Raw genomic sequence first — 13,359 nt, forward strand, 5'->3', positions numbered from 1 at the left:
GGACACAGTCGTCATGACCAGGCATTTAGTAAAAACCTGAGGAGTAAAAGAAAGGCCAAAGGGAAATGGTGTTTAGCTGAAATGAATCAAAAGAATTTTCTGTGGCTTGGCAAAATCGTAACCATGAAGGTCCGGAGCAGCAAACCAGTTGTTCTGAGACAGCGCAGGGAGGATAATCGATGAAGTTCCAAATAGTCACTCTATGTATCAGACATATTTTTTGAGGATCCAAAGATCGAGACAGGGTCTTACCTCTCCCTTGGATTTGGGTACTAGAAAGTACTGGGAATAGAAACCCCTGACCTTGGCGTTCTGGAGGAAGCTCCTCTATCATTCCCAAAGCCAGAAGAGAGTGAATCTTCTTGAGGAGCAGTATCTCCTGAGAGGGGTCCCTGAAGAGGGACCAGAGGATATGGGGGGATGGAAAAGCACTGGATGGCATAGCCTGATTTGATGGTGCTTAAGACCCACCTGTCAATGGTGACCGAGCCCCAGGCATTTTGAAAGCAAGTAGCTTGTCCCCAAATGGAGGGGATGGGGAGAAGGGAGCAAAAACTGGAACACTGCTCCCGACTAAAGAGTGAAAGTTGGCACTTGGGGGGGGACAGAAGGGGGGGCACAGAGTAAGGTATGTCAACTGGCCAACCCCAGACCTGAATGCCTCCTTCTCTGGGACCTATGCTCCTTTCTAGGGAAGCAAAAGGCTGCCCAAATGTATACTACGGATGATACTTTTGCTGCTGCTGCCACCCATCATAGTGGTGCCTCTGCACTGCTGGGATATACACCCCCAAGGACGGTAGAGTAGTCCTAGAGTCTTTGAATAAGTTCAGAATATTGGCTGTCAAAGGGCAAATCCTCTACGGTCTGTTGCACATCGGGAGCAATGCCCGAATCCTGCAGCCAGGATGTCCTTCTCATGGTCACTGCCGAGGCCATCACTCTGGTCGAATTATCCACAACGTCCAGCACAGACTCCAATGAAGTCTTAGCCACCAAGAAGCCTTCAGTAATTAAAACCCCAAATTCTTCCCTTGAGGCTTTAGGCAGCTGGTCTGCAAACTTAAGACACAGACATCCAGTTCACAAGTCCTACTTGGACAGCAATACGCATTTGCAAGGAAAAGGAGGTTAAGTCTTCCTACCCATCAGGTCCATCCATTTAATGTCCTCATCGTTGGGAGTGGACTTAAATCTGCACTACTGGGCTCTATTCACTGGTTACAACTAGGGAATTTGGGGCCCTATGCGAGAACAAAACCTGAAAGCCCTGCACTGGAACAAAGTAGCGTTTCTCCATGTGCTTCATAGAAGGTACTGAAGCCAGCATGCTCCAGAGCAGAAGTTCTCAAACTGGGTGGTGGACCACCCTGGGGAGCACAGAATGTATTCTAGGGGGACATGAGAAGCTTTAAGGGGGGGGGGGGGGGAAGTCTTACTGCGCACATTTTACCCACAGCAATGAACAACAAGTGAAGCTAATTCCTCCAGATATATCAGGGCTTCAGATGGCATTGTGCATTTTGACGGATTTCTGTTTAGCTTGCATAGCAATAACTTTGTATAATGCTATCTGTACATTAACTGACTTGCTACGACGCAATGTGCACATTTAATTGTAAGCATGCGGTTTTGCTTTTGCTCTTATTACAATGGATCACTGGCTCATTCATGCAACAGAAAAAAAACAAAACAAAAAAACCTCAAGTGAAAAACATAGCCCAAACTGGTTCAAGTGAAGCACCACCACCACCTATACCGATATACGTACTTGTGGGGGTGAGGGGGGCATAAACTACTACAGACACAAAGAAGTGGGGCACAATCAAATAAGTTTGACAACACTGCTCCACAGAACCCCAGCAGGCTCTAGGAGTACATCATAATACGGAGGGCAACTCTCCAAGGAGCAGATAGCAGCAGAACATTCAACAACTTATGGGTATTCTCCTGCAGTAACTCTTGCTTCAATATGTGGGGAAGCAGCCAAATGCTGCAAAAGGTCCTGGTATGCCTTGAAATCCTCTGGTACCAAAGGAGAGGAAGAGCCAGGAACCGCAGAATTGACCAGGGATGAAGACGAAGCGACTAACTGCCAGAGCTGGATCCTGATCCAGAACAGTCGGACCTGAATGGGACGACTCTAGAGGCTCTAAAAGGGGAAGGTTCGCTGGTGCCTGGGCCTGTGGAAGATCAACAGTGATCCTGCCTTAGAGTCAGATGAGGAGGTGGACCTCCGCAACCAAGGAGCATCCCACAGATTCCAGGGAGGCCACTGGTATGACCACTGGTAACTAGTAGGTGCCAGGCGAGGGACCCCATCCTGACCACAGGGTGCATACCAATCCTGGTAACCACAGCACTCCATCCCCAATGCTGGTAAGGTAATGAAAAGAAGGAAGAAACCAACCTGGACCCCAAGGAATCCCAGGCATCTGGAGATAAGGTGGAGCCAGCCCAGAAAGGGTGAGCGATTGGTCTGACTCATTTATAACCCAGAATGAAGAGGGAACTGATGCTGATGGTGGAAACGTTACAGCCAGCACCAAATATGCCTCCATTGTTTCCTGAGCTGGAAGCGATGGTTGACCACAGAATTGGCAGAAGTACCAAGGTGACTGATGGTGCAGAGGACGGTGAGTGCAGCACCAACAGCAGGGGAGCTGAAGGAGTTCCCTGATGCCGAGCCTGGCACCAGGCCCACTTCCACTGACTGGGAAACACTGGGGTGCGGTGCTGATGGACCCAATGGGGCTATAAACAATGCAAGCCCTGGAACAAGGACAAGCTAAGGACAGAGAAGCAGAGGAGCCACCTAATATGCCACCGGCATGGAAACAGTCAGTGCTAGCACTGCCCTTGTTGGTACCGGACTCAATGGATGCCCTGGGGCCGGAACCGTGATACGGGGTCTCTGACCTCCCTGCACAGTACCAGAGAGTGGTTGACAGGACCTCCTCTAATCTGCACATTGGCATTCACACTGTGCTAGTCTGTGCTCCTCCAGGAGGAGGCAGATGACCTTGAACGGCCTCGATTGGTCTTATGTGATCTTTTCCTTGGCGCACCTTAGGGAGAACAACTCCTCTGTCTGCTCCAGCTCCAGACAGCACTCTCAGAACCCAAGGGCACCTCCGATCCAATGTAGGCCTCAGAGCTGAACCAAGCCACCTGGCCTGTTCAAGCAGGTGCTGCTTTAGACAAAGATCCCTCACCACCTGAATCCACATCGTGAACAATTTACAAACACTCCTTGACATGGGCTTCGCCTACGCACAGCAAGCACCACATAAGATGGGAATCGCTTCCCCATATGACAGATAATGTTTAAACCCTGGTGAGAGCATCTCCAGGGAAATACTTCAACTAAAGCTAACTAACAAGAAATCTAACTAACACGATACTAAGGATACTATTTAACTATATACAAACTAAAAAAAGTCACTAAGAAATAGAGAGGTTGTGAACCACACGGAGCTCTGACTCCAGCCATAGCTGATAAGAAGGAACTGAGGGGAGTCACAGCAGCGCTGACTCGTATAGCCAGGGGAGGGTTTATGAGCACCTGTCTCCTATGGGTACTGCTAAACAAAATTCTCCAGCTCCAGTGTGCTGGGCACACAGACACCTAAGCAGAATACACAGCAGCATCTATGCAAAAAAGAACCATCCTGATGCAACAAGACGTGGATAACGTTGCACACAATATAAGCACCGTACTTCAGTTTCTGCAAAGGATTCAGTACATTAAAGGACTACCTTGTAAGTTCCCATTAAGAGATCATCCTCATTTTCACAACCTTCAGCTGTAACAAAATGTTCAACTGTCTGCCATTCTTTGTTGTGTCCTTTGTGAAAACATAAACGTGTGCCTGATATTTGAAAAGAAAAGGTCAGTAAGTTTCTGTCAAAAGAAGGAGCTTTAAAAAAAAAGATCTTACAATGAATGCTATTTTACCTTTTAAAAAACAGTGCCAAACAGTTGAGGGCCAAGAATGGCACCATCCTAGATCATCGTCGTCTGAAAGCGATGACATGCAGAAAATACCAGACTCTGATTCACTATTTGTCTATTCGGAAAACAAAAATATAAAAATGATTTAACAAATATCTTTCGGGCTAATTCTGAAAATATTTATGCATGTGCTTAACTTTTACACACTGACTTCAAGCTGAGGATTATAAAATGAGGATTCCTTGGAAACAGGGATACAAAGGCTCAAGGGAAGGGGAACAAATCTGAACCAGTGCTCAATTTCATGCTTGTCTATTTGAGGAACAGAGCCATCATCTTTCTGGCCAAGGTCTAGACACCATTTTTTTTTCACAACCCTTCGACTTCATTCCTCAGTCAGCTACAGGGAACACTTCTGCAATAACCAGTGCATCCCATCATCCCATAATGTGCCTAAATGTGTTGTCAGTCTCCAGCGCCTCATACTCTTCCCACTAAAGCCAATGAGAGTTTTGCCACAGAGTTTAGTGGGAACAGGATCAGACCCAAAGACCAACAGACAGGAATCAGAGCTAAGAAACACACATGGCAATCAATGTTCCCTGTAGAGCCACGCAGCAAGCTCTCAAGGGCTGTGCAGGAAGGCGGGGAGAGGCACCCCTTCCTCAGCCCAGCCCAGTTCCGCTGGAGCTATGGAGAGAGGAGCTCCTCCCTCAGCCCAGCACAGCCCCACTGGAGAGAGGCACCCAGTCCCTGACCCGGCCCAGCCCTGCTGCTGCAGTTGGGGAGAGGTGCCTCTCACCCGACCCCGAGCTGCTGTGGCTATAGAGGGCTGGGAGTAGGGGGAGAGGAAGTCCTCTCTCCCCATGGCAGCCCCGGGGCAGCCTATGCCCCACACCCCCCCATCCCAGAGCCCGTATGCCTTGCACCTCAACCCTCTGTCCTAGCCCTGAGCCCCCTCATACACCGCAATCTCCTCATCCCCACCCCACAGCCTGTACCATCAACTAGAGCCCTCACCCCCTGCCCCGCACCCCAACCCTCTGCCCCAGCCCTGAGCCCCTTCCCACACTCCAAACCCATCAGCCCCCTACCACATGAATTTTGTTATGTGCACCAATATGGTCATATTGGTGCACATAACAAAATTTAATCCGCACATCGATGTAAAAAATTAGAGGGAACACTAATGGCAATGTAGACCATGATCTTGAGGCTGGTCCTTTGTTCATATCTTTAAGGGTTTGGGGCATCGCTTCTTTCACAATACCAACACGTGTAGGATCAAAATACATTAAATAAATACGAACTTATTATTTCCTCCTCTGCATTTCCTATTACACCTACTCTGCATATGTTTTAGATTGTAATCTCTTTGGGTAACAAACTTATTTTTGTCTCTGGTACAAGCTGGTGCTAAAAAAATAATGATTATGGGGAACCCAGCTTACAATAGGAAGAATTTTAGAAATGTATACATTTTATTCTTGTACTTTCTTCTGTTTCTGAAAACTTTTGTCTACCTGTCCTGATTCTTCACATAATTTAACAAGCATTTCAGGACAACTCACCCTTTCATGTCTGACTGTTGTTTCATCTAAGTGATGCTTAGAGAAGCTAGGATCACTCTTTGAGGATCCGGGTGGAGGACGTGCATAGGAATGTAAACTTTTGCTTGTTGCTATTATATGAACAGGAGATGATCTATAATGAAAAATTAATATTTATTAAAATAAAACTTGATATTTTGGCATCACAAGATTATGCTATTACTCTAAATAGATTTTTTTACAATTATTTTTCATATAGAAATTTCAAATCAAAAGATGAAATGTCTTTGTCTACAGCAAACTTTGTGCGTAAACATCTTGCCTGTGTTGACATTTTATACAGACAGACATATACACAACTTTCCCTTACACACAGTTGAATTTATCATTAAACCATTCCATCCAAAATAGGCAGACATTTAGCACATTGTGTAGGAGCAATTTAATACACGTTTAGTGATTTAACTCTGGTTATTAAGCTTCTATATATGCAGTCACTAGGCAATCTGCCCTAGTGACTGCATATATAAGCCATAAGCCACCCAATCTACCATACCCCATAAAAGTCTTCACACTTTCATTACACAATTATTTGCAATTTTTCTTCCGGAATTATAACTTTGGTCCATACCTTTCCTTAGCATCTCAGCCAATTACTAATACAACCAGGTATGCATGACAATAACGATGCAGAAAGTTTTTAAAAAATGACAAGATCATTCCTTACCCAAACGAGAAGTTACCCTAAAAATACAATGTATTGCCATAGTTCTGATGCTGCTCCATCATTCCCACACTTGCATGTGGGAGGACTGGCACTGCATAGACCAGAGAGCCACAAGAAACAAGCCAACACCCCAGACTCCAACTAAACCTGCAGAGCAGCTTTCAATCTAAGCACCCTTTGTCACAAGTCTGGTTTGCTTTCATGCTATGCTTCCATGGCTTGTGACACAAGGTACGTCTACAGTGCAAGTGGGAGGTATGATTGCAACATATGTAGAAATACTCAAGCATGCTTTGATTTAGCTAGATCAATGCTAGTTTGGGTAGGTCTATACACGCTGCAATCATACCTCCTGATTGCAGTGCAGATATACCTAGAGTCTCTCATACAGCTGCACAGCAGGACGAGTATATTGTGATCTCTGTGGTGAGCGACTGCCTAGCACTGCTCAACTTCATTCCATATAGACAATTATGAAGCTGCTGCAATAGGCTCTAAAACAGGGGTGGGCAAACTACGGCCCGGGGGCCACATCTGGCCCTCCAGACGTTTTAATCCACCCCTCAAGCTCCTGCTGGGGAGCGAGGTCCGGGGCTGCCCTGCTCTGGCACTCCAGCCAAGAAGCGAGGTCAGGCATTTGCCCTGCTCTGCGCGTGCCATGGGTCCGCACAGCTCTCGGAAGCTCCTACACGTAGGGGCAAATGGGGCTCCGCACGCTGCCCCCGCCCCAAGCACGACTCACACAGCTCCCACTGGCTGGGAACCACGGCCAATGGGAGCTGCACGGACGGCACCTGCAGATGGGACAGCGGGCAGAGCCACCTGGTTGCACCTCCACGTAGGAGCCGGAGACAGGACATGCTCCTGTTTCCAGGAGCTGCCTGAGGTAAACGCTGCCTGGAGCCTGCACCCCGACCCCTTCCGTTGCCCCAACCACCTGCCCCAGCCTTGATCCCCCTCCCGCACTCCAAACCCCTCGGTCCCAGCCCGGAGTCCCCTCCCACACCCTGAAGTCCTCATTTTTGGCCCCACCCCAACCCCCAATTTCATGAGCATTCATGGCCTGCCATACAATTTCCATACCCAGATGTGGCCCTCAGGCCAAAAAGTTTGCCCACCCCTGCTCTAAAAAGAGTCCCATACTGTATTCTGGGAAAGGAATGTGGCTATCATGCAGGAATGGGAAGATCAAAAACACGGTTAAAATAGGGACTGTTCAGAGTTTAAGTTGGGACACAGAGCCCTCTGAAGAATAAAGGAAATGTCTGTAACAACATAAACAATATTGCATATTTTAGAACTAAAAGAACCAAAATGAATGCCTGTACCTGTTATAAAAAGAACACTGCATGAGAGGACTCTGTGGACTAGTGGCTATGTTTGCCAGTTCTGTCAACCAGTTCACCCCATTCTCACAAGAATAAGCACTTTCTGAATTGTTATTTGAGGTATGCTGGTTCCATGAAGGCCTTGAATATTCTTGATGTGAAACATCTGTACCAAGCTGAAAGAGCGCAGTTGGGGTAGAATCGGTCTGAACAGCTTGTAGTTCAGGAAGATCATCTACGAACAAGTGTACAAAAAATCATGCTAATTTCCATGGCTGAATTTTACTTAACAATAGTGGATAAAAGAATCTGTGGTGAACAAAAGGAGAAGGGACACAGTAACTTAAAAAAAACCTTCTAAATAGCAATTAGCTGTGCTTCTCAAACCCCTTTATCACATCTATATTACTTATATAGAGCTACAGATATGACAGTATAGAATGCCTCTCTAAATTCCTATTTTTACTTTTAGGCAATAATTTTAATAAAAAAATTAAACTGAACAGATCCTTTCAAAGATCAAGTTATGAGCACAAATAAATACATACAAAATGTGGTTCTGATAGCAGATGCAGTATTTCTAAGGTTTAATTAGGCCAACATTTAGGGGGGGAGAAATAGCATCAGTCTGAGCCTGATGAATCAGTAAATTAAGTTACTGTGCATCTCTACACTACACCACTTAAAATGTTCAATGAATATCAAGCACTACAATCTCTCTACAAAATGCTAAACATCCAGGGCTATTTCTGTCGAAGTTTCACAGCTAATCTGCAGAGTCATATTTTAGAAGCCACGAATGCAGCAGCTATTCATATATATGACCAGCAGCCTACACATTTTACATATTAAACATTCTTGCGAAAGCAGACTCCCCCATTTGTTATTTAACTTCTTACTGCGATCAATATACACTCTACTCCTGTGTAATTTAATAACATTATTGTACTTCATGTACTGAACTACTGTGTAACTTCATATAACATGAATATTTTACTGATTACACATTAATCAATGATTTATATACTGCTTTTCTTGAGCATGATAGCAATGAAGCTAAATGTTCCTCTTGGCCAGAATCTGCATTTGGATTTGGACCTGGGAGATGAGATGTGAAGCTCTGTCTGTGTACTTCTTCCTTAACATAAAGAACTTCACTGGAAGTTGTGAGCAGAAACTTACAGCCCAGAGTTAAGAAAGAAAGTTTCTGGCAACATCTGCTTGTACGTGAATGTGGCAGGAGCTGGGATGGGCTAAATAGGGAAACCATTGTGCCTTAGAACTGTAATATGGCATGATACATCAACTATAGTACTATGCATATTTCATGTACTAATAAAAAACAGAAGTAAACGTAGAAAGAGGAAAATTCTGTCTGATTCTGTTGTTACTCCATGTGTGTAACTTGCATGGACTTCAATAGGAACTTCACACATGGAACAACTACAGAACTGGGCACTTTATGCAATTTTTAGAAAGCTATTAAATTCTTTACCAAGCTCCATGTGCTCATCACAGGATGCATATCCAGGAGAAGATGGCAGGTTCTCATTACATTTCAGTAACTCCAATGACTCACTCATCCCTGAAGTCCTCTTGTCCACTACAAACAAGAGTTTCTGCACTGCATTAGGCATTTGATTCGTCTTCACTTCCCACACCATGTTAGGATGCTTCAAATTTTCTGACTTTGAAAAGACACAAGATTACACACATAAAAATTATGAAACATTAGGTGTGTTATGTAGCTCTATATACAAATTGTTGCCCTATCACCAAGCCCTCCCTTATCCAAAAGTCTTATCTACTACTTCTGTCTAACTTCTTGTATTACCAAAATGCTTAGTTATAGTGGAGAACAAAAAGCCAAGTTTTAGTAACTTTCATTACACATTTCAATTACATTGACAGCTTGCTTTCTTCATTTCCTAAAATCTTGGTGTAAATTTAAAATAAAAGGAATATTACTAAATGTTAGTACCAACTGTGAGAGGAACAGGTGGTTATTCTGCACAACTGCTGTTCCCTAAAGATTAGAAAACTTTCATTTTAACTATAATAATTTGGTGTATTTACTGATCTTTCAGGTAATGACAGACTAAAGCTACTGTAACAGGATTCACGGCTACTTTCAAAAAGTATCACTGAAAAGGTGATAGGTGTTTTATAACAGGGTGTTTTATAACAGGGCAGAATACAACGAGATGGATAACTGACAAAGAAAATTCCAAGACACAACAAAACTAAATGTACATCCCATATGCACTATAATATTTTGAAGAATAATCTATTAAGTAATGAGACTATCTTCCCTCTGCTCTATGTATACAGAAAACTGCCATCCGATGGTTAGGCAGGTTGTGGTTGAGATTATCGCAATTCATTGGCTATCCACTGTGCGCGCAGCAAGTCTGTGCTAAAATAGCCTATTTTTGTTACCATACCCTCGTATACACTTGTTTCATCCACCTCATACCATCTTTTAGATTGTATACTCTTTGGGCTGACTGCTATTTACTATGTACAGTGCCTAGTACAATGTGGCTCTGACCTGGCTGAGGCCTCTACATGCTACCACAATATAAATAATAAAAACTGACAATAATAATAGGGAAGATTTTCAAAGGCATACAGGACAGTTAAGCCTAACTCTCCCATTTGTTCCTTTGAAAATCTCCCACAACCACACTACAAATAGACTTCCGCTACCACAATGAAATTATTTGACACGATTGCACACGTCTTATTTTCATTTATGGCCGGTTTTGGCATGTCTACTAAGTCATTAATGTTTTCTTTAGTGGGGAAACACGATGGCAGAGGCACTTTTGGGGCCATGAGTATTCTTCACCATTTATTAATTAATTATAGTACTGTAGCACCATTTCAAGCTGAGAAGAGCTAAACAGGACTTCTAATTGCCTCATATACATTCAACACAAAGGATGGCAAAATAATACCCTGTGGTATTCTGCATAAGAGGGACTTCAGAAGCAGAGGAACAATTGCCAATAACTACCCACGGGGAGGTTTCACTTAAGGCCCGAGCCAGCTATCATTGGAGTCAGTGGGAGTCTTTTCATTGACTTCAATCAGACTTGTACAATGCTATTAAAAAGCTGCACAACCACATGAGCAATACTATCCACCTTTACTAGAAACAACATCTGTGTCAGCAACATTTTGTGGTCAATAGCATCAAGGACTTACATTCCCAACTTCTCCTCATACTTTAGCATACAGCTATCCCTTATTCAGCCAAACAGGCATAGCAAAATGCAAGGAAGCACATTACTACTGCTGTTCAGCTCTCATCAGTTCAAACCACACAACAGTTTCACCACGAATGTCACAGAAAGGAAAACACAGACGCCAACTATAAATTAAAAAGAAAAACAAACAATTAGTAAAAATTAGTATTTGTATTCCTATTGGAAGAATTTTCTTGAAAGCATGGCCTGCTGCATTATCTCCATTGAGGACAGTAGAAATGAAGAACATCAAACTAGTGGAATGCTTAATTTCAGGAAGGCTGCCTTGAGGAACAGTTTTCTTCATTCTATCATCTGTGAACAAAATGAATGCCCATCAACTATATGGACCAGATGGATCAGGGCTTGGATGCCTAACTTTAGACACCTATGTCTGAAAATGGCCTATAGCTTTAGCTGTGATTACTGATTACAACCATCTACTTAAAATTATAAAGCGGCATGCTCATATTTTAGTAAAACTCTATACTTTAATCAAATGCTCAGTGATAGAAACTTGTACATAATATCAATTTGTAAGACTTTTAAAAGTACTTCTCTTAAAAAAAAAAAAGATTTTTTTCTCATACAACGTGAAGGGAGGAGCACTTTATAAATCATGCCATACCCAATGATAAAGATCACCACCAAAAGCTGTCCAAGATGACAGCTGTCTTTTGACAACTTATGCTAATAATGGTCTGCTGCTATTGCTGCTGAATGATTTGGTCTGTCCAACACCTGTTGACAGATTATTAGTGGAATGATTGAGATTAACACCTCTAAAAGATGTGGCTAGTCTAAGGAACCCATTAGCATCCTCATGATTTTACCAGTGTAGACAAGCCATTATTATTTGATATCACACAGCTGGGAAGAACCAACACCCTTAATTTGGTTAAAAAGCATTTGTATATGAAAAAGACATCTGTGCTGCACAACATATTTTAGTCCGGAAAAGGCAAACTGGGATAGGGAAGAACAAAAACAAACAAAAAGGGGAGGGGGGGGAAGAGAATCCGCTATTGTGGCATGTAATTTTAAAAAAAAATACCGGCTTTGTCAATCTAGTTAAGTCTAGTATTAAGCAATAATTTGACTCAAATCTCCTAATCAACATTTTGTCATCACCTTGCTCCCCACTCCAAATTTGTTCAGCTATGCATTCACATTTTCCCAAGTCAGTGATAATCTAATTACTCAGACTTGTGTAGCTGAAAGCAGAATTTGTTCTAACAGAGCTTTGGATATTCTCCAGGGGACTTCACAGTGAAATGGAGAAAGTGACCTATGTACATAAACATCATTATCCAAGTGCTACATGCATCATGTCTTTTTTATTTTACCATCCCTATTTCCTTCCTTCCTTCCTTCCTTCTATTTTCTTTCTGGCTTTTTTCTCCCCATCCTCCATCTGGGTCTGGCCCTTCATAGGGAGCTGGGGAAGGGATCAGGACAAATCAGAGCACTATCCGTTCTTGAGGCTGTTCTGTCTTCTTTTCTGTCTATGCCCTTCTTTTCCTCCCTTCCACCTAGTTTTGCTGTCCCTTGTGTTCTCTCCGTTTCCTTCTCTTCTTCCATGGTTTTGTTTTTTTTTCTTCTTGATTTTTCTGTCCCTGCCAAAATGACGGAGTTAGTTGCTCCACAGGGGAGATATTTCTCTAAAACAAATGCTAAGTTCATAATAAAAATTTACCTAAAAAAATTAAAAGCCTATGACCAATACAACCTGTACAATATGCATGAGGAATACATTTTCCAGTCAGCAAATGAGTTAATATTTCCAGCTCTCAATAATTTTACCCAGACAAAAATCTCTGTATGCAAAAGTCGAGATTGCCTTCGACAAATAAGAAAATAAATGGGTCCAAGTTCATTTTGCAATGTTTTATCCTGGTAGATTAAAGTCTGATCTGGGCATCATATGCTTTTTTCTCTCCCCTAAGATGTTATTGCCACGGAATAAACAGTAATTAGCCTGAGAGTACAGATGGTTTTCTTTTTAATTCAGCTTCATGCTCAAAAACATTTGCGATAAATATATTTGCTAGAAGTACAGAACTGTAGTACAACATTGTAAAAACATTTTATTTCCTTTGTCAACAAAGACAAATGTGAATGATTTGTATAAACACAACTTTTAAAAATTAGTTGAGTTGTTCATGTTTAAGAAATTGACAATAATGAATGAGTTTATTTACTAGGTTATATACCTTCTATTAAAATGGATAAGTATCTCTATTCAAAAAATGGGATTCAGTGAGACTTTTGGCAAAGGTTGAGCAACATCTACCAAAGCCACATTAAGATGGGATGTTTGGGTGAGACTATCTCCTGTAGTTTTCCTTTTGGCGTTATTTTTCCCCAACCAACTGCCAAAGTCTCAGAAAACCCAGTAAGAATCTATTATGCTGTAAACAGAGTATTTCAGAATTAGACATACTGAACTTCAATGGCTTTATCCAATTCTACAAGATCTCTTTCATTCTCTGAGGAGGCTCAAAGAAGTGCTAGTCTACTCAAACCATTTAAATGCCACACATAGGAT

General features: G+C 42.7%; 1 protein-coding gene across 4 annotated transcripts in view; it reads right to left on the bottom strand.

Annotated features, from left to right (window-relative positions):
• HBP1 (HMG-box transcription factor 1) overlaps nucleotides 1-13,359 on the bottom strand; it is a 34,020-nt gene that overhangs the window by 16,498 nt on the left and 4,163 nt on the right. For 2 of the 4 annotated variants that reach the window (XR_006275569.1, XM_038390534.2), the window contains exons 2-6: nucleotides 9,056-9,248; nucleotides 7,561-7,795; nucleotides 5,527-5,659; nucleotides 3,959-4,070; nucleotides 3,760-3,872 (exon numbers count right to left, since the gene is read on the bottom strand). Coding sequence is in view for 1 of the 4 variants with exons in the window: in XM_038390534.2 (XP_038246462.1) it covers nucleotides 3,760-3,872; nucleotides 3,959-4,070; nucleotides 5,527-5,659; nucleotides 7,561-7,795; nucleotides 9,056-9,248 (786 nt within the window). In the remaining 3 variants the exon portion in view is untranslated. Of the gene's footprint in view, nucleotides 1-3,759; nucleotides 3,873-3,958; nucleotides 4,071-5,526; nucleotides 5,660-7,560; nucleotides 7,796-9,055; nucleotides 9,249-10,770; nucleotides 10,937-12,157; nucleotides 12,421-13,359 lie in introns of those variants that run through there. The other 2 variants (XR_006275570.1, XR_006275571.1) reach the window with 2 other exon arrangements.

This window comes from Dermochelys coriacea, chromosome 1 (genome assembly GCF_009764565.3).
Source record: "Dermochelys coriacea isolate rDerCor1 chromosome 1, rDerCor1.pri.v4, whole genome shotgun sequence".
NCBI classification, from domain to species: Eukaryota; Metazoa; Chordata; order Testudines; family Dermochelyidae; genus Dermochelys; species Dermochelys coriacea.